This window comes from Dermochelys coriacea, chromosome 8 (assembly GCF_009764565.3).
Source record: "Dermochelys coriacea isolate rDerCor1 chromosome 8, rDerCor1.pri.v4, whole genome shotgun sequence".
Lineage (NCBI taxonomy): Eukaryota > Metazoa > Chordata > Testudines > Dermochelyidae > Dermochelys > Dermochelys coriacea.
This window is the reverse complement of record NC_050075.1, coordinates 66,332,608-66,353,359: the sequence shown is the minus strand read 5'-3', so window position 1 is coordinate 66,353,359 and position 20,752 is coordinate 66,332,608. Positions and strand designations below refer to the sequence as shown.

General features: G+C 39.6%; 1 protein-coding gene across 9 annotated transcripts in view; it reads right to left on the bottom strand.

The window, feature by feature from the left end:
* CAMSAP2 (calmodulin regulated spectrin associated protein family member 2) overlaps nucleotides 1-20,752 on the bottom strand; it is a 162,665-nt gene that overhangs the window by 33,022 nt on the left and 108,891 nt on the right. For all 9 annotated transcript variants that reach the window (XR_006273763.1, XM_038412793.2, XM_038412792.2 and 6 more), the window contains 2 exons: nucleotides 4,732-4,825; nucleotides 3,517-3,610 (listed from right to left, as the gene is read on the bottom strand). Coding sequence is in view for 8 of the 9 variants with exons in the window: in XM_038412793.2 (XP_038268721.1) it covers nucleotides 3,517-3,610; nucleotides 4,732-4,825 (188 nt within the window). In the remaining variant the exon portion in view is untranslated. The remainder of the gene's footprint in view (nucleotides 1-3,516; nucleotides 3,611-4,731; nucleotides 4,826-20,752) is intronic.

The following is a 20,752-nucleotide window of genomic DNA, read 5'->3' as shown; positions in this document are numbered from 1 at the left end:
TACCGGAGCTCTGAGCAGTCATACTGCTCCCTTACATATAGTGCTACTCCCCCACCTTTTCTTCCCTGCCTGTCCTTCCTGAACAGTTTATAACCATCCATGACTGTACTCCAGTCATGTGAGTTATCCCACCAAGTCTCTGTTATTCCAATCACGTCATAATTCCTTGACATCACCAGGACCTCCAGTTCTCCCTGCTTGTTTCCAAGGCTTTGTGCATTTGTATATATTGCATTCAAATATATTAATTTCAATTACAACACAGAATACAAAGTGTACAGTGCTCACTTTATATATATTTTTGATTACAAATATTTGCACTGTAAAAAAACAAAAAACATTGTATTTTTCAATTCAACTCATACAAGTATTGTACTGCAATCTCTTTATCATGAAAGTTGAACTTACAAATGTAGAATTATGTACAAAAAAAACCCAACTGCATTAAATAATAAAACAATGTAAAATTTTAGAGCCTACAAGTCCACTCAGTCCTACTTTCTGATCAACCAATCATTCAGACAAACAGAGTTGGTTACAATTTGCAGGAGATAATGCTGTCTGCTTCTTGTTTACAATATCACCTAAAAGTGAGAACAGGCATTCACATGGTTGGCGTTGAAAGATATTTACATGCCAGATGTGCTAAAGATTCATATGTCCCTTCATGCTTCAACCACCATTACAGAGGACATGCTTCCATGCTGATGATGGGTTCTCCTTGATAATGATGCAAAACAGTGCGAACTGACAGATGTTCATTTTCATCATCTGAGTCAGATGCCACCAGCAGAAGGTTGATTTTCTTTTTTGGTGGTTTGAGTTGTGTAGTTTCCGCATTAGAATGCTGCTCTTTTAAGACTTCTAAAACCATGCTCCACACATCGTCCCTCTCAGATTTTGGAAGGCACTTCAGATTCTTAAACCTTGGGTCGAGTGCTGTAGCTATTTTTAGAAATCTCACATTGGTACCTTCTTTGTGTTTTGTCAAATCTGCTGTGAAAATGTTCTTAAAACGAACATGTGCTGGGTCATCATCCAAGACTGCAATAACATGAAAATATGCAGAATGCGGGTAAAACAGAGCAGGAGACATACAATTCTCCCCCGAAGGAGTACAATTATGAATTTAATTGATGCATTATTTTTTTAATGAGCATCATCAACATGGAGGCATGTCCTCTGGAATGGTGGCCGAAGCTGGAAGGGGCATATGAATGTTTAGCATATCTGGCATGTAAATACCTTGCAGCACCGGCTACAAAAGTGCCATGCAAACACCTGTTCTCACTTTCAGGTGACGTTGTAAATAAGCAGCATTCTCCCGTCAACATAAAGAAACTTGTTTGTTTTAGCAATTGACAGAATAAGACTTAGGATTGAGTGGACGTGTAGGCTCTGAAGTTTTACACTGTTATGTTTTTGAGTGAGTTATGTAACCAAAAAAAAATCTGTGTTTGTAAGTTACACTTTCACGATAAAGAGATTGCACTTCAGTACTTCTATGGGGTGAATTGAAAAATACTATTTCTTTTGTTTATCATTTTTACAGTGCATATATTTCTAATCAAAAATAATAATATAAAGTGAGCACTGTGCACTTTGTATTCTGTGTTGTAATTGAAATCAATATTGAAAATGTAGAAAAACATCAAAATATTAAATAAATTTAAATAGGTATTCTATTGTTATGTGTGATTAATCACGATTAATTTTTAAAAATCATGATTTGAGTTAATCGCGCGAGTTAACTGCAATTAATTGACAGCCCTATTTTTAATATCAACAAAACCAAAACATATTTAGTGAATACACTGCTCTGGACTCCCACTCTTTCACAACATTAGGATTTCCTCATAATAAACTATGCCACATTTTGATTTTGCCTCAGTTAAGAATTCATGACCTTAAGATCTAGTATAAAGATGTGTCACTGAGACCAGCATTTGGTCTTTTCTGTATTTTTCCTTTCACTTCATTTTCTTTATAATGTTTAGAAATAGCCACTTTGGATTTCAGGAAAACAAGCTCTTTTCTTGGCCTCATATATGCTGAACAAAGCTTAACATAGTTCAACAATGGCTGCCAGCCAGAAAAAGTCATGCCTGAGATTTTCTCCCTATTTCTTCAGTCATCATAATTTCTGTGTGTTATTCTGTCTAAATCCCCTTCTGCTATAATTAATCTACCTGTTACCACCAGAGATAGCATTATAAATGGTTTTCTAAAGGCACCCATCACACCAATATATAGGTGCACTACCAGTATGACAAGGAAAAGGCTTTATCCTTTTTTCCATCTCCAAGAATGTAATCTCTAGTACTTCAAGAGGCTCTTCCATTGAAGCATTCATTCCTCTGCTTTGAATGTCTAGTTCTAAGGGCAAGTCTACACTACAGCTGGGATCGATGCTCTGAGATTGATCCAACAGCGGTCAACTTAGTGGGTCTAGTAAAGACCCACCAAATCGACTGCAGATCGCTCTCCAGTTGACCCCTGTACTCTACCCCCGATGAGAAAAGTAAGTAAGTCGACAGGAGATTTACTCCCGTTGACTCACCACGATGTAGACCCCGTGTTAACTCGACCTGAAATATGTCGACTCCAGCTATGGTATTCACATAGCTGGAGTTGTGTAGCATAGGTTGACTTACTGCGGTAGTGTAGACATAGCCTAAGTAACTATTTTAAGTGCAAATATTGCAAGAACACTAAAAAACAACAAACACAACTGGTTATTTTACATAGCATCTTACTGGGAAAACGTGTGAAGCCTGATAACATACACTCAAGTTTTGGGGCTGCTGGAGTTGAACACATTGACTGGTTTGCATGTTGAATCTCCAGACTCAAGGGTTCCTTGTGGTATAGTATGTTAGTGCAAAGGTGACAGAGTTCAAATCTTCTATATTGTAGATCACAAGCAAATCAGAGTTTATTATTTCAATTCTAGTCTCCACTGTACAGAAGATGATGAATTGCAAACTCTCTGAATGGGCCCCAATCCTGTGAGGTGCTAAGTAGGTTCAGTTCCCTCTGACTTAAATGAGAGTTGAGTGCCTTCATGACTTGCAGGACTGAGAGCTTATGAAAAGTGAAGCCCAGAACTGGAAATGCACATAATGAATCTCATTGATGAGACACGTGGTCAGAGCTATGTGGGGCAGGCTTCCATATTACAAGCAATTCTGGTTCTAGTCAGAACTATTGGTCTGCACTTTCATAAGTGAATTTATTTTCAGAATTTAACAAGTTTTCTCAATCTTTTCATATGTATTCTTACACAGAATGAAAAGGAATCAATGGGACCAGGTTCAGAAAATTCTATAATAGTTGCTAGCAGTATTTTGCTTTATGTTTACAGAATCATGTATAAGAAATTTGGCTTCACCTATTATTTGGTAATACACCCTCTGGACATTTCAAGAAAGGGCATCAGAAAATAATCAAATATTCGTGCTTGATTTGAGTGGAAGGGGGAGACATATAAAATGGTACAAAAGAAACTGATATTACCTGGTTATAAAGTCAGAACCACATGAACTATCCATATAATTTCTTCTATTAGCATTCAAAATAGGAACAGAAGATGCATCTTTCACAGGTTCAGCTGCAAAATAGAAGACAAAACCTCCACATTATTTTAGTTTATCATGCAGTTCAAAATCTTATCAACAAAGCTGGCTGAAATATTTTGAAGTAATTTTTATTCCATAAGCTTACACAAGTAATAGTTTTAATTTTTTCAATTTTTTTGTTCATTTTTTTCTTAGCCCCTCTTCTGTCCCCTTTTCCCCAGTTTGCCACTGAAAAGGGGGAGAGAAAGAATAGGAGGCACAAAGAAATGCTGATAAATCAAAAAACTGAAAAAGCCACCAAGTATTTTGTTTTCTGAGGAAAATTTCAAGAGAAAAAATATGATTTTTGTAAGTTTTTCATTTTGAAATATTTGGGCTACATCGTAACTTAGTTAGCACCATTTAAAATTATTTTTTCCAGATGTTTTGTTTATTATACAATATATGCATGAGAAAATATTAAGGCAGTAAAAGCCTACACAACAGAACTGTGATCACAGGTGTCAGTGCTGAGACCATGGTACTATAGCACATAATTCTTGCCTTGCCTCCACAGTCTCTAAAAGGTCTGCCTGAGAGGCAGATTTATCAATCTGAAAAATTGCTGAAGAAAGATTGTGCCTGAAATGATTTTTGCTATGCAGGTGCAGAGTTTTGTCTTTCCTCCCTGTAGTTGTTTGATCTGTTCACCACCCTGCCCTGAGTACTTTCACTTTTGTGTCTCATTCTCACCAATAAAATATTATATGGGTCAAATTCTGCACTCAGGTATGTCTACAAAATCCCACTGCCTTTACAGGGTTTTCACAGACTATAAATGAGTGGAATTTAAGGCTAATCTAGATTACACCAATGTAGTTACAGCTAAGCAAATTTTCCTGGTCTAGAGAAGACTTTAATCATCATGTCTGTTGATGATGTGTGAGAAGGAAGAGGAAGCTGCCTCTTAGCTTTGTTGATTCCTGAGAAATACATTCCAATTTCATACAAGGAAGGTTTCCTATTTACAAAGTCACTTTTCAGCTCTTTAAGGGGCTGGTCTGTAGCCAAGCTCTGTGAACTGAATTAAATCTGTTTACATTATAGAAACCTGAACTTTATGGGGCTTGTACAGCACTGGTTAACATGAAATCAAAAACAAATACTTTGTTACCTTGGGGATTAATGACAACACGAGGCTGTACAAATGATGGCTTCACCACTTCAAACCACCAGAAAAGTTCTGCCATGAACACCAAATAATTACTCTACAAGAAATCAAGGAAATTTAGGTAAAGATAAAACCATACAAATCTTAATCCTAAATAAAATAATCATATAACATTATGAAAAGGTCTCTGTATTTTGTCCAGTCTTCATTAGCAAATCTGTTAAACTACTTAGATGGTCAGATCAGCAGTGTATATATGTATCATAGGCTGGCAGCACAACCTATTATTAAGGTTGCCTGACACTTCCTATTATAAGACCCTGCTTATAACTTTACCAGACTCTGTCTGGATTGAATTTTTCCATGCTGAATTTTCCTCAGGCTGAACTTTACTGGAAAGTTTTAGCCAAAACAGTTTTCAGACATTTCTGAGAATGAGACTATTGAAAAATATTTTGTTTTGCCCATGTTAAAGAATTCTGGTGACCGTTTTTTTAGACCTCTCTAGTGCTTTCGTTCTTGAAGCAAGGACTTGAAAATTGGCAGGTGGTGGTCTTTGTGTCAGGGATGTGCCTTTTGGTTTCTCCATGAAATTCCACTCAACTGTGGCAAAGTTACAGGCTTTTTGAAAAATCAGTTAGCACATGCTCATTAGAGATTTGCTATAGTGTTGCAGCTAAAAACTCTGAAGATTCCATCTACAGTGGGGAATGCTGCAGTTCAGGGATGAGCAGAATACTCCCTGAAACTGCAGATTGGGCCTGCTGCAAGTTTGTGCTTCAACTGGGCACTGGAACATTGAGCAAAGAGCTTGTTGATTTTGTGTTCTCAATGTCCCCACCCCGCCCTTGCTGGAGCATAGAAGAGGAAACTGCCTGAATCGAATATGGAAGGGACAAGAGCCACACTGGAGAGAGCAGTGGAGGGACAAGGAAGGACACATAGCTGGTGTGGTGGAGAGACTGGGACTGGCTAGGGAAGGAGACTGGGACTGGGACACAGTTGGATTGAAACTGGGACTGGGAAATGGAGGGGCAGCAGATTCATAGATTTCAAGTCCAGAAATCACCATTACATAATGTAGTCTGATCTCAGAGGAGACTGGGAACCCAGGAGGGAAATGGGGGTGGAGGTTCTGGGAGCCAGAGATGAGTGGTTTCAGAGTAGCAGCCGTGTTAGTCTGTATCCATAAAAAGAAAAGGAGTACTTGTGGCACCTTAGAGACTAACAAATTTATTAGAGTATAAACTTTCGTGAGCTACAGCTCACTTCAGATTGAGATTGGATGAGGAGCTGGTGGGAAAGGCTGGGAACCAGTGGGGCACAAGGAAGGAAGTGGACAGGGAGGGGGACAACTGGGACTGACTGGAGAAAGATTGGGACAAAGAGCTGGGGGAAAGACGACTGGATGAGGAGCCCAGGGTGGGAGACTGGGAGCCAGTTTGGACAGGGAATGTACTTGGCAGGCAGGCAAAGAGAAACAGATTGGACAAGGAGCTGGGATGGGGGCAAACTAGGACTGACAGACAAGGAGATTGGGGACAAAGAGCTGGGGAGAGGAGAAATGAAACTGGGAATAGCTAGACAAAAAGCTCAGAGTTGGAATTGCGGGTGGAGGGCAGTCAAGCTTGGCAAGGGGAGAGGGAACAAGCAGAAATGTCTCCTCCAGCGTCTGGAATGGAATCCATGATTTCTGAGTCTGACCATTCCTCTACTACCAGCAAATCGTGAAACACACTGGCAAAGTATCTCATCTTCCCCACTCCCCAATGCTGCTCTACACAGATGATGACAACCCACTATTGCTGTAAGCTATTCCATTAGTGGCAGATGTCTGTGCAGTGAATCTAAAGGTTCCGACCTGATGACCCACCTGGCACCTGATGGAATATGTTTTCAGTTTGCTTTGTTGAAAAGTTAGGAAATCACACAGACACACCTCTATGTTAAAAGAAATTAAGGTTGTGAAGTCAAACACTCAAAAGTTAGGAAATGCCAGAAATAAGATTATAGAGAAAATAGTTAAAAATTCCATGTTTTCCTTTTAATTGCAGTGGTAGGATTGTTAATTATAATTTTACAAATGAAATTAAAAAGCAGCAGGACCACTCACTGTATTATAGAAATAATAAAAGTGCTACATCTATTAATGAGTTCAACATTTTACCATAGACATAAGGCCACTTCACACACAAACCACATACATGTAATGAGTTTTCAGAGCTTAAAAGAATGCTTTGGGTGGAAATCAGCAAAAATATTTTTTGAAAGTTTTCTTTTGTAAACATTTACATTGTTTTATTGACAGGCAACTTTCAGATAATTTGTACAAATAAATTTATAGAGCATGCTTTGCAAAAAGACTTGGCAAGTGTCAATTCATGCATTGCTTTTCTTTTTTCACCAGCAATTAATCCATCCCTCATACATACATATATATCTGTCATCATATAAACTGACCACAAGATGTCAGTGTAGGGGAAAATGAAGCCATTTTAGTATTTGGGTGCTCTGTGAATCTGTAATTTGGGATGATTATTCTTATGTTCTTCTGGTTATTAATTTCTGAGAAGCATCACAGCGCACTGGTTGCAACCCTGCTAGCACATCACGCGATAGCGTGCCTAACTTCTTCTTTGGGACGTTTTTGGGGTTTTTTTGGTTTATACCTGCTGCAGAGTAAAGATAAAGAGGAGCACTATATTCTTGGTTGATAACTTTCAGACATGACACTGGATTATTATTTTTAACTATTATAGCTAAAAGGAGTTGTGTGCCCAAATGCTAAATCCAGCACCACTGGAGTCAATGGGAGTTCAGTGCCAGGGATATTTTAATTTATTATTATTAATAACACCAAGTGCCCCTTCTTTGGCCTCAAATCCTCAATTCTCTAGAACACTTTTCATTTTAGTTTTATCCTTGCATTTTTGCTACCACTCCAACTTTCCGAGTCAGGCATATAAGCCTACTCTGCTGATTCCCAAGCCCTTGACAGAAACATTTTACAGACCACAGAGTGAGTTCCACTACAATAAATTGTACTTTTGGGAATATAACTGTAGCATCAGACACTATGAGTAACTATTTCTACTGTGTTTTTCGTAGAACTACCACATTCCACAGACAGTACTTTTACCATGGCTGGCTGTTTGTATGTAAGTAAACCAAAGGTTAAGATAGGTTCAAAAGCAAGTTGTTCTTTACAGGTAAGGTATAAAATTCTGGGTAAAATTTTCAAAAGTGCCTAAGTCCTATTTTCTAAAGAAATTTAAGACACTTAGGAGCCTAAATTGCATTGAAAGCCAATGGAACTCAGGCTCCTAAGTGCTTCAATTATATTTGAAAATGGGGCTTAGGCACCTTTGAAAATGTTTACCCCTTAAAGCCACTGTGAAATTGCAAACACTGTTCAAAAAATTGAGGATATTTTCATTATTTGAACAAGAACAGTTTGGTTACTTGGCTTGAAATTAATACAACAAAATTTTAAAGCAATGCTAATGAAACAAAGGATTTGTCTATTGATCATATTCTGATATAAAAGTATTCATAAACATCTGAGTGAGTATATTTTGATCTTTAAGCAAATACTCAGCTTAAAAGGAAGAATCTATAGTCTACCCTGTATTCATTAATAAAGATATCCAAAATGCATGGCTTTTTCTCAAGGAATGGACAACCTCAGGAGGAATGTTTAATTCAAATTTGGACATAGAGTGTACTTGTTATTTGACTGTGTATTTAACTATGGAGAGACAAGGTGGGTGAGGTAATATTTTTGGTTGGACCAACTTTTGTCGGTGAAAGAGACAAGCTTTCGAGCCCCACATAGCTCTTTAAGACTTCAGTCTTCTTCAGCCTTGAAGAAGAGCTCTGTGTGGCTCGAAAGCTTGTCTCTCTCACCAACAGAAGTTGGTCCAATAAAAGATATTACCTTGCCCACCTTGTCTTTCTAATATCCTGGGACCGACATGGCTACCACTACACTGCATTCAAACTCTGATGTCTAACAGCTCACTTGAGCACACAATATTTGGATTTATGCATGCAAATTAGGGACCCAAATTAAAAATGATGCCCCATAATATGACTCACATCCTTGTATCACCATTTCACTAGCAAGTTGCTAATTTTATATAGCCTTTAAAATATCTCATTCTGAGGAAGCCATGATTGTCTTATTGAAAAATTTATTAGTTAAATTGGGGGGGGAGAGAGATCCGAAAAAAACCAAGCCAATTAGGACAGAAGTCTAAATAGAATATCATTTGAATTCACTAAGAAATGTGCTCACACTACACAATGACTGCAAACATTCAAATAACATGAGAATATCTTAAAGAAAACAATTAAAACATCTTAAAGAATACAAAATCATAAAACAGCATATGGGACAGCCTATTTCTCCACCTGGCAGTTGAATTTAAAAAGACTGGTAGCTTGATTTTTCAATTTTGAATACCCTTGGCTTCATGGTTTTGGGGATCAATGTGAAAATCTCATGCGGTGACCCCATGGCTTCTTTATCTTGGGTTGAGGTAAAGTGAATGAGAAGGAGAACATCACAAGTGATCTGGTGTGGCATGTAGAAGAATGCACATATTGATATTTAAGATCCTTCTCTGAGAGTTCCCGGTATTAAGACAGCCTGATGACAAATCATGCTTAATAAACAGTCAATTTTTGTACAGCATATTAACAAAAGTGAAGGCAGTCTGTTAGTATAGAACTACATCAGGAAAATATGAAATTATAGCTGCTGCCTTATCTTCCAGCACCTGGGACAAAATATGACTTCCGATGCTTATTAACATAAAAATAAGCAGCATCCTCCTACTCTCCCAGATACAGATTAATAACTTCAGTTGAAAGCTGACACATCATGAATTAAAATGATATTCTATTTAGACTTCTGTCCTAATTGGCTTGTTTTTTTTTTCGGATCTCTCTCCCCCCCCAATTTAACTAATAAATTTTTCATTAAGACATGTTACTTAATGGTACAGTCAAACTCTTTAAAGTTGTTTCAGAATACATCTTCACTGCAGAATTAACTTGGGCTCTTATTTGGGTGTTGTCTCTAATTTGGCTTCCACCTACTCATAAAAACCTCTGTCCTGAGTTTGATGGTGATTTTAATCCAGGCTAGCCATTTTATCCGGGGCTATAGGCTAACACCCAAGTGCTGCTTTCACTCAAACTAGTAACCTGCACACTTTGCAGTGGGGATGCAGGCTAAATCACTTGAATGTTGACAGTCCTCTGATGTATCCCACAATTCCCCCAATGAGTGCAGAAGGGCAGACAAGTTATCCCATTATTTACTGGGAATAAATTATACAGTGGCTCACCTTATTGCAGCACTAAAAACCGCTGGATCTATCCAGAAGTCCTAATAACACATACAAGTGCAACTATTAATAGTAAGGACAGAGTAACTAGTGGCTGCTCACAACTTGGGTTAGGAAAACCCAATGCTCAGATTTGGGAGCTGATCACATGTGCTTAAACTGAAAGCTGTTCACACACCTCACTACAGAATAAAAAGGTTCAGTGGACAACAGCTGAGCCAGATGTCAGTTATATAATATAAACTACAAATATTATTAGAAAAAAGCCCCGTCTTTCCATTCAGCATGATAATTAAATGAGGGAAAAATTATACTGAAATCTTTTCCATTGAAGTAAAGTGTTCTATTCAGCAATTCTGGGTTAGTATAGGGTATCTTTTGGACTATAACACACACTAGAGGAAAAATCAGACCTAAAGTTTCAAAATAAATATGATTTTCTTACTGGGATAATTTCTACACCAGGGATAAAACCCCAACTCCTACCTTGCAGATACACATTTTTACTGTAAATTAAAATGTCAGTTACTCTCTTATTGATAGTTTTGCCCTCATTTGGAAGAGCCTTATAAGTTAAGTACTTACATTTTTATATACTGAAATATTGTATGAACTTATTGTGAAGAACTCAAATGTTATATGTCTGTAAATATTTTCTACTGTGGGGGGGGGTTGCAGTACTGCTACCCTTAGTTCTGCATGGCTGCTGGGGTGGCACTGCCTTTAGAGTTGAGTAGCTGGAGAGTGGCAGCTGCTGGCCAGTTCTGGGGGCAGAGCCGCTGCCAGCAGAAGCAAGGATGGCATGGTATGGAATTGCCACCCTTACTTCTGTGCTACTGCTGGTGGGGCACCGCCTTCAGAGCCGGGTGCCTGGCCACCAGCCGCTGGTCTCCAGCTGCCCAGATCTGAAGGCAGTGCAAAAGTAAGGGTAGCAATACTACAGCCCCCCTAAAATAACCTTGTGACCCCCCCGCCTCTACTCCCCCGCAACTCCCTTTTGGATCAGGATCCCCAATTTGAGAAATGCTGGTCTCTCCCGTGAAATCTGTATAGTATAGGGTAAGAGCATACAAAAGACCAGATTTCACAGGTCCGTGATGTATTTTTATTGGCCATGAATTTGGTAGGGCCTTAGCTATGGGTGAATCTTACAACTGGGAACTCCAGACATCTGCACTGAGGAATTGTCAACAAAAGGACTCAAGACTCTTCATGTTGTTCTGCTCTCTTCTCCAGGAAGATGAGTGATGCAAATAGATTCTTCCCATCAGCTGAGTTTGTAGCTCAGAACACATGGCAGGAGGGGGATAAAAACCTCAACCAAAGCAACTAGGTATGTCTATGCTGCTTGGACTCTCGGTGGGGAAGAGAGGTGGGGCCAAGGTTTTCCTAGGCAGAAGTAAGGTATCCTCAGCTGCTAAGCCTGTATTAACCCTAAAGGCCAAATAGTGCTTGCTGATTTATAGAAGCCTATATTACCTTTTGAAACCCAAGACTAAGGCCTGGTCTACACTACTTGGTTAGATGTCCAAACTGCTGCACACTATGTCACAGCAGAGTCCTCACAGCAACTTAGCATGCAGCAAGCTAGTGCGCGATAGATTTACATTCATGTGCCACACACTATGTCTCTGTATGGACAAGCCCTGAGTTAGATGACATGACGATGAACATGTTTTTTTTTTTTACTGGTTAGCTAGTCAGTTAGCATTATGTCAGGAAACTCAATTGTTCAAAACTGTATTCAAATACAAATGAGCCCTTAGATACGGTTACTATTGCATTTAACATTGCTTAGTGGGAAAAACTGATTCCATGACCGCTATTTCTGCCCTTTGCTTATCTGGCCTTTTGTGCATGCAATTACACACTTTGCATGCTTAATTTAGTAATTACATGCAGAAATAAGGCATCCATTTCATGTGTGCGACTTCACATCTAAATTATTTGAAGATCTGCTCCAAATTAGATTTCAGACCTAGCATCCTGTTTAGATGACTGAGGGGAGTTCAGACCTTTCATAACTGTTCCAGGCTAAGACAATGTTAAATCATTTCACATTCAGAAGGTTGACTTCACAACATAAAGCTTCCACTCTGTTGGATCTGAACAAGTCAAGTAGGTCAGATACATTTAAGATTCCTGATTTAAGAATATATTCTCTAAGGCCTGGTCTACACTAGGAAATTAGGTTGGTATAACTACATTGCTCAAGGGTGTGAAAAATCTACACTCCTGAACAACCCAGTTAAACCAACCTAATCCCTAGTGTAGCAGCAATATGTAGACAAGTGAATTCTCCCATCAACCTAGCTACTGCCTCTCAGGGAGGTAGATTACTGGCGCTGACAGGAGAAGCCCTCCCGTTGGTGTGGTAGTGTCTTCACTGAAGCACTACAGTGGTGCAGCTGCACCACAGCAGTGCTTTAAGTGTAGATAAGCCCTAAGACACTACTAGAAGGAACAATAGTAGTAAGGGAAATGGGCTTCATATAATCCCAAAAACTAGACTAGTTGACCCAAAATGTCTTTTCCACTCATACTATGTACAAGTTTGATTCTTTTAGTAATACTTCAACATGTCTCACCTGCCAGATGGGACATATGATCTTTCGTAAGAGATCAAACATGTCTCCTCTGATATATTCTTAGTATTAATTAGGCTAGGAAGTGCAAATTGTAGGATGCCTTAAACTCAACCAACTTGACAACACTACATGGTAAGTAGAGATTTTTCTGTGACAGTTTAAGCGTTACCTGTAAAGATTTTCTGCAAATTTTCACACCTGCATGGAATCATTCTACCACCAGGTGGAACATGCGTCTGTGAGAAGACATAATGAGAGCTTCCCCTTTTTGCCTCTTTTCCCGATCAAAGTGATTTACCAGATAAGTGTAAAGAAAAATATGAGAAAACCATCACAGGAGAAAACAGCTTGTGGGGGGAGGGGGGGGGGGGAGAAGAGAACAGGCAAAGGGAAAAATGGCAACCTGACACAATCAAACTTTGCTAAGAAGAAAAGAGACCCAAACACTGCTATTCTTGCTTGTTTCTTGTTTGATGGAAGGGTTGATCCTGATTAGGATAGGAATTTTTAGAAAAAAATTACTGTAATACTTATTCCACTATCTGATTATTTTTTATTCCTCACCACTTCACCAGATTTTACCTATCATCTTTGAGTCTCAAAGAAAATCAGCCAGTACCTACTGGTCCACTGTGTAGTGCCTCAAATATCCATGGAACATATTCAGATACCTTCTGCAACATCACTAGTCATTACCTTAGTGAGTGTGCTGTTATAATCTTTTGGAATGAGGGAGGGAAAGGGATGTCTTTTTTCTTGGCTTCATAAGCTCCAACTACTTCATAATTAATCCATCTGGAAATGGTGTCTTTAGAAGCCAACATGCCTTTTATACTGTAAGTAAGCTAAACAATTAACTATCTGTTGAATCACTTGAAATGCAGTACAATGGGTACACACCATAAAACACTTTGGATGTTTAGTCACTGATGCCTACTATTTGTTTGACTTGGTTTTTATGATTGTTGATATCAGACAGAAGCGGTCACTACCTTCTTGGTTAAGTCAGACCCTGAATTCTTATTTCACACATATTTATGATCCACTTTGTGTAACTGGAGGATGCAATGTGCACACTAATGTAACCCAAAGCACACAGTTTCGACCTGACAAGCTTCAAGAGAAATAGGGTATAATCTACTCCCTGTGCTCCTTTATTTATTTTAAATTAGAGATCATTTTCCATTGTTCTCAGCCAACCAGCTAGTGGAACTGCAATCTTATGGGACAGGAACTTGATGACGATGACTCTGATGCCCCTGAGGTAAGCAGTGAAGTTATCTGAGAACTGTTTGGGCAAACTGTAAGTCTTGCATGTGTTAGAAGTGGGCAGTGGGAATCTTTGAAATCAGTTAACTCTCAGGATATGTCTTCACTGCAATACAAGTCCAGGCTTAGTAGGACTCAAGTCAGCTGACCTGTGTTAGAGATCCCTGGACTTGAGCATCCACATTGTATTTTAACCCTATGTTAAGACTTTTCTAATCCTTGCTTGAATTTAGGGCTCTAGTGTCCACACTGCAATGAGCAAACCCAAGCCAAAGTAATCTTATCCCAGAGACCCTAGCGCTCCTCTGCCAACCCCAAAATGTGGCCGCTCTCGCCTAAGACCGTGGTGCACTGTGGGAAAACTTTACTGACTGCCCTGTACCTTGCCAGGAAACAGTTTGCTTTGCAAAAGGCTTGATCAATTTGCTCTCCAGTTTTAAGTTGCAAATCCAGGAGGCTGTCTGATAGTGTGCTTGCAGATTGTTGATCAGAAGAGACTGGGTTGACGCTGACCTGAACTGCTGCCCTTTGCCAAGGGGAGGGGAACGGCTTCCATTTTCATTAGAATGGATTGAAGACTTTTGAGAGAGAGAGAATAAAGGAAGTTGTCCCAGGGAATTGTGGAATACTTCCAGGTGACTCCTGGGACCTCAGGCAAGCGGGGCTGCATCTCTATTACAAAGCAATAGGGCTTGGATCCTTACTCTTGGATTAACTCAAGCTCAGACCCTCCAGTCCCGCAGGGCTCTGGGACCGTGGATTAGTGCAATTGTAGTGTAGACACAAGGAGAGTTAGGCTTGAGCCCAGGCTCAAGCACAGGCTCACACTGCAGTGTAGACATACCTTCAATAACTGAACATGACACACTTCTGAGTCCTCAGGCTTCATTGGGTATCGCAGAAAAAGTCAGACAAAAGGGAGAACTGTTCTGGCATCCAAAATGTAAATTAAGCACAAGGCTATTCTACTTAGTTCTTCTCCAGATTTAGGCCGGATCTACACTAAAATGTTAAGTCAAGTCAGCTACATTGCTCAGAACTATGCAAAATCCACATACCTGAGCAACATAGTGAAGATGACCTAACCTCTGGAGTAGACAGTGCGAAATCATGCAAGAATTCTTGCATCAACCTTGCTAATGCCTCTTGGGGAAGTGGATTAACTACAGCAACAGAATAACCCCTCCTGTCGCTGTAGTGAATGTCTGTCTACATGGAAGTGATACAGTGACGCAGCTTCAGCACAGCAGCGGTTCTGCTGTTGCGTTTTAAGTGTGGATATAGCCTTACTGGAATCTTGTTGATCAGACCTGCCCTGAATCTCCTGTTAAACTGTGAAGCCTCAGACTGTAACAGGATGGGTTGGAAAGGTGGATATATTTAATCACAACAGAACACCGGAAGTCAGAGTAGAGTACTTTGCTTCCTTTCAAGGGCTGCACTAGAAACTCCATGTCCATCCTGCTCAACTGATTTGTCTCACCGCTTTCCCCTAAAATACACTTTCTGCTGGCAGCTTGGTTCTTTTTGTTACTTATGGCAGAAATATCAGAGATTAACTGATTTCTGATAAGATAATATCACTACCTGCTGTGCAGTCTTATCCACTTGACAAGTTGCAACAGCTGGCCATACACATCGAGGCCAGGAAATGAAGTGAACCTTCTGTCCAACCTTCTGCCCTTTCACAAAGAAAGGTGTAAGCATGTTAGAAATCCTAATTTACTGCATTAATGACTGCTACTAAGCCCAAGGAGTGAAGTTCAACAAGTACAAGGAAATTGTTTGCTGCTTCTGCAACTGATGGAAGATGAAATCGGGAGGAAGCAGACTGCTGGATTGCATTAAGTCCTCTGAAGATATGTACATTACATATATTTATTTATGTTATACTTCACCTGTTAGCAAATTTTAAAATAACTATTCTAAAATGTATTACATTGAAGCATTTAATCCTGCCCTTAACATATATAATTTGTTTTTAAATCACTTTGCTTCTTATACAGAAAAGGAATCAAAACTACAAGCTAAAATATAATCAATTTATGATAGTTTCCCTGAGCTACCAAGAAACCACACTGCATTTTATAAGCTAGAGGCAGAAATACATCAGCCTGCTGATCTGCAGGCTCTGTATACTACAGAAATGATGCAAACCATCCCCCTGCTGGCAAGTGGCAGTGCATTACTCAAAGCTCTAGCAGAAAGGAAACAGCATATTCCATTATACCCTTCTAGTCAAAGAGATACAATAAGGAAAACAAGCTGTATGAGCAGGACAGGGGCTAGGATACATTGATAAAATCAGAGCAAAAAGCTGCAAAAGTAGGTGTCAAGGTTCCTTCCCCACTCTGAACTCTAGGGTACAGATGTGGGGACCTGCATGAAAACCTCCTAAGCTTACTTTTACCAGCTTAGATTAAAACTTCCCCAAGGTACAAACTATTTTACCCTTTGCCTCGGACTTCCACTGCCCACCACCAAACGTCTCACCGGGTTTATTTTTGAGAAAGCATTGTTTGGAAACGTCTTACTCCCCCCAAAACTTTGCACCCCCCTGCATGAGGAAGGCTTGATAAAAATCCTCACCAATTTGCATAGATGACCCCAGACCCAAACCCTTGGATCTTAAGAACAATAAAAAAGCATTCAATTTCTTACAAGAAGAATTTTAATATAAGAAAAGGTAAAAAGAATCACCTCTGTAAAATCAGGATGGTAAATAACTTACAGGGTAATTAGATTCAAAACACAGAAAATCCCTCTAGGCAAAACCTTAAGTTACAAGAAAGACACAAAGACAAGAATATTCATTCTATTCAGCACAGTCTAATTTCTCAGCCATTTAAAGAAATCATAATCTAACGCACATCTAGCTAGATTACTTACTAAGTTCTAAGACTCCATTCCTGCTCTGTCCCTGGCAAAAGCATCACACAGACAGACCCTTTGTTTCTCCCTCCCTCCAGCTTTGAAAGTATCTTGTCTCCTCATTGGTCATTGTGGTCAGGTGCCAGAGAGGTTATCCTAGCTTCTTAACCCTTTATAGGTGAAAGGATTTTTCCTCTGGCCAGGAGGGATTTTAAAGGTGTTTACCCTTCCCCTTATATTTATGACAGTAGGCTATTGTTTTAAACTTATACATTAATATATACTATCATGTGGCAGTTAAATTTAAAAACTACTTTTTTCCACAAAAATTCTCTTTGGAAGAGTCAGCAAATAGAAAATAATTTTATAGGTTTCCATCGCACACTGATATCATTCCTAGTCAGTTTCTAGAAAGAGAAAACAATTTTCTGTACTATATAGCATTTTAATATGTTGTGCAATATTTAAAGGTTTCTGCCCCCAACATGAGCTTTTTCAAAGGGGCTCGTCAAGGGAGCATCTATTCTTATTAGAAGTTACTCTCAATGGATATCCTGGGAAACTTGGAAAGCCCTCGTCTTAACTGTGAATTTATTTTTAAATCAGATGTCTTTTCTACACATGCAGAACAGAGCTTACAGCACCAGCTAGTGTTTCCCTGCCAAGGCTTAGGAGAAAAACTTGGCAGCTTTTCTGTGTAGCATTTACATCTAAATAGGTATTCGTGCCACAAGAAGCTCGTGAAAGCATGGCCACAATGAGCTTTTTCAATTTACAAATGTCCTAAACCTACGAAAGACCTAAATACACTCTAAACAAATTATTCAGAAGCAGGAAAATTACTTAGTCTGTAGCATGTTTAAAGTTTAAAGAAATTAATTTATCAAGAAAATATTTATATTCAAATACTTGTTCTCAAAGCTTTATATTGGATACTTGTTTGAATCATTATACACTATGTACCTACTGTACAAAAATAGCATTTCTCATTGTCATGGATTAGCTTAGCACAGCAATAAGGAGTCATGGATTCCATATATTCCAGATAGCCAGGGCTGGGGAAAAGAGATCAAAATATGGAAGAAGTTCAACTCAGGATGGGATGAGCAGAAATTTGACGTGGTGGTCAAGCCTGTTGTCCACTTCCTTTTGTCTGCTCCCACAACACAAGCAAATAGATATTCTAAGCAATAACAGTATAACAAGTATGTTGATAGGGAGCAGTCCGTGATGTGGAAATTTGAAAATACCAAAAGCTGACTCAAGCAGATGAAACTGGCTGCCTCCAGCAGCAACTGATGAAGTTTCAGTATGTGAAGTAACAGAATAATCAGCAAGAGCTGACCCTCCTTATACATTAGGGGACTGATTCTGCAGCTCTTACTGACACAGACATTCCCATTAAAGTCAGTGTGACTACGCATATAAGTAGGGTTCCAGCAGAACAATATGCAGGCTTCCAGCCTTTTTGACTCAGCCTTTTTGAGAAACTGCTAGAGATCATAAGAACAGCAGTGAAGATGACCCAGTTATTCAGAAAACTGATTACATCCCATCTGCAATGGCTATGCTGATGCCACAAAAGAACATTTAATTGTTTGAAGACATTCAAAGAAGAATCTTAAGAAAAAAGGGAAATATTTTAAATAGAGTCTTTAAAAAAAAGAACAAAACACAAACAAGGAGAGTTACATTTAGGGGAGAAACCATTTCAGCAGTTGTCTCCAATTCTCTAAATTGACCTTAAAGAAGATACCTGACTAGCAAAATGAGGCACATTTTTTCTTACTCTCTTCTCTTGAGAAGAGAAGAGTTCACTGTAAGAAAGCAGAGGTACCAAAGGAGTACCAAAAGCTCTGCTCAGTCTCTGTGAGATACCTCACTATGTTCAAAGGATAAGCCTGAAAATATCTATTATAGAATCACACTATCATTACAATCACAACAGAACATAAGTCTCTGTTTTAAGCATACAACTTTCTGGAAAAAGACAGGTTTTGCCCTGATATGCGTTTTCATTTTATAACTGGAAGAAAATCTGTTCAGCTATTTTAATCACCCGAGCACAGAGAAAATGTTCTACAGTCACAGAAAATATTGCTGAGATACTTTTTGGCACTTGTAAACTAAAAAACAGTTTCATATTAAAAGTTTGAACTTGGATCTATGTAGTCCTGAAAGAATTAGTGTTTTGCTAAGTTAAGAGGAAGTTAAGAAATAAATCTATAAAATGAATAAAAACAGTACTCTGTATGCACATATCTATTTTCCTTAGTGCAATGGTTTAGCTAAATCAGTGTAGTTAGACCAGTGCAATCCCCTGTATTGATATTTTAAGGGCAGAGAGAAGTGGTAGCTATGTAGCTCTCCCGTCAACATAGTGCTGTCTACGTGGGGAGATTAAGGTTGGTATAACTACATGGCTCAGGGGTGTGGATTTTTCAGATCCCTGAGCCATGTAGTTATACCAATCTAAGTGAGTAGTGGAGACCTGGCCTAAGGCTACTATGTCAGTGTAACTATGCTGGCATAAAGCTGTAGAATAGATGCAGCCTACCTGACAAAAGGTGTTTTTCTGTTGCCGTATGAACACTATCCTCCTAAGCAAAGTTAGCTATGTCGACAGAAGCACATTTCCATTGATACAACTAGGTACACCAGGGTTAAGGTCAGGATAGCTATGTAGATCAGGGTGTTGTTTTTTTCACATCTCAGACTGACACAGCTATGTCAGCCTAACTTTTAAGCGTAGACCAAGTCTTATTTTGATTTAAGAATAGCTTATTTCGATTTAGCTTAAATCTGTTTTTAATTTTCTTAGCCCTGGTCTACACTACAAGTTTAGGTCGAATTTAGAAGCGTTAGATCGATTTCACCCTGCATCCGTCCCCACAACAAAGTCATTTTTGTCGACTTAATGGGCTCTTAAAATCGATTTCTGTACTCTTCTCCAATGAGGAGATTAGTGCTGAAATTGACATTGCCGGATCGAATTTGGGGGAGTGTGCATGCAATTTAACAGTACTGGCCTCCAGGAGCTATCCCAGAGTGCTCCATTGTGACTGCTCTGGACAGCACTCTCAACTCGGATGCACTGGCCAGGTAGACAGGAAAAGCCCCGCAGACTTTGGAATTTCATTTCCTGTTTGGCCAGCAGGGATGACCATGGAGTCCCAGAATTGCAAAAGAGCTCCAGCATGGACCCAACGGGAGGTACTGGATCTGATTGTTATATAGGGAGATGAATCCGTGCTATCAGAATTCCGTTCCAAAAGATGAAATACCAAAATATTTGAAAAAAATCTCCCAGGGCATAAAGGACAGAGGCTATAACAGGGACCCACAACAGTGCCACGTGAAACATAAGGAGCTCAGGCAAGCCTACCAATAAACCCAAGAGGCAAATGCCCTCCTCTCGAGGCAAACTGGGTGGTGGGGGGGCTTAGTTGGGTTTGTGTTGCACGTTAACCCGAAAACATCAGCCCCTCCTTTTAAATGACCAATGTGTCTTATTCAATTTTACTCTCCCTTTTTTTCCCCTCCCGCAGCTGTAAATGTTTCAACGCTGCACAAGCATCTCCATCCCAGAGGCTAGCATAGATAAGGCGGCGAAAAAAAAACGCACTCGTGATGAAATGTTCTCCGAGCTCATGCAGTCCTCCCACACTGAAAGAGCCCAGCAGAATGCCTGGAGGCAGACAATGTCAGAGTCCAGGAAAGCACAAAATGAAAACGAGGACAGGAGGGACGCGCGAGAGGACAGAAGGCTGGAGCAACAGGAGAGGTGGCAGCAGCGTGACGAGAGGAGGCAGGATGCAATGCTGAGGCTACTGGAAGATCAAACTGATATGCTCCAGTGTATGGCTGAGGTGGAGGAAAGGCACAGACTGCCACAGCAGCCCCTATGTAACCAACCGCCCTCCTCCCCAAGTTCCATAGCCT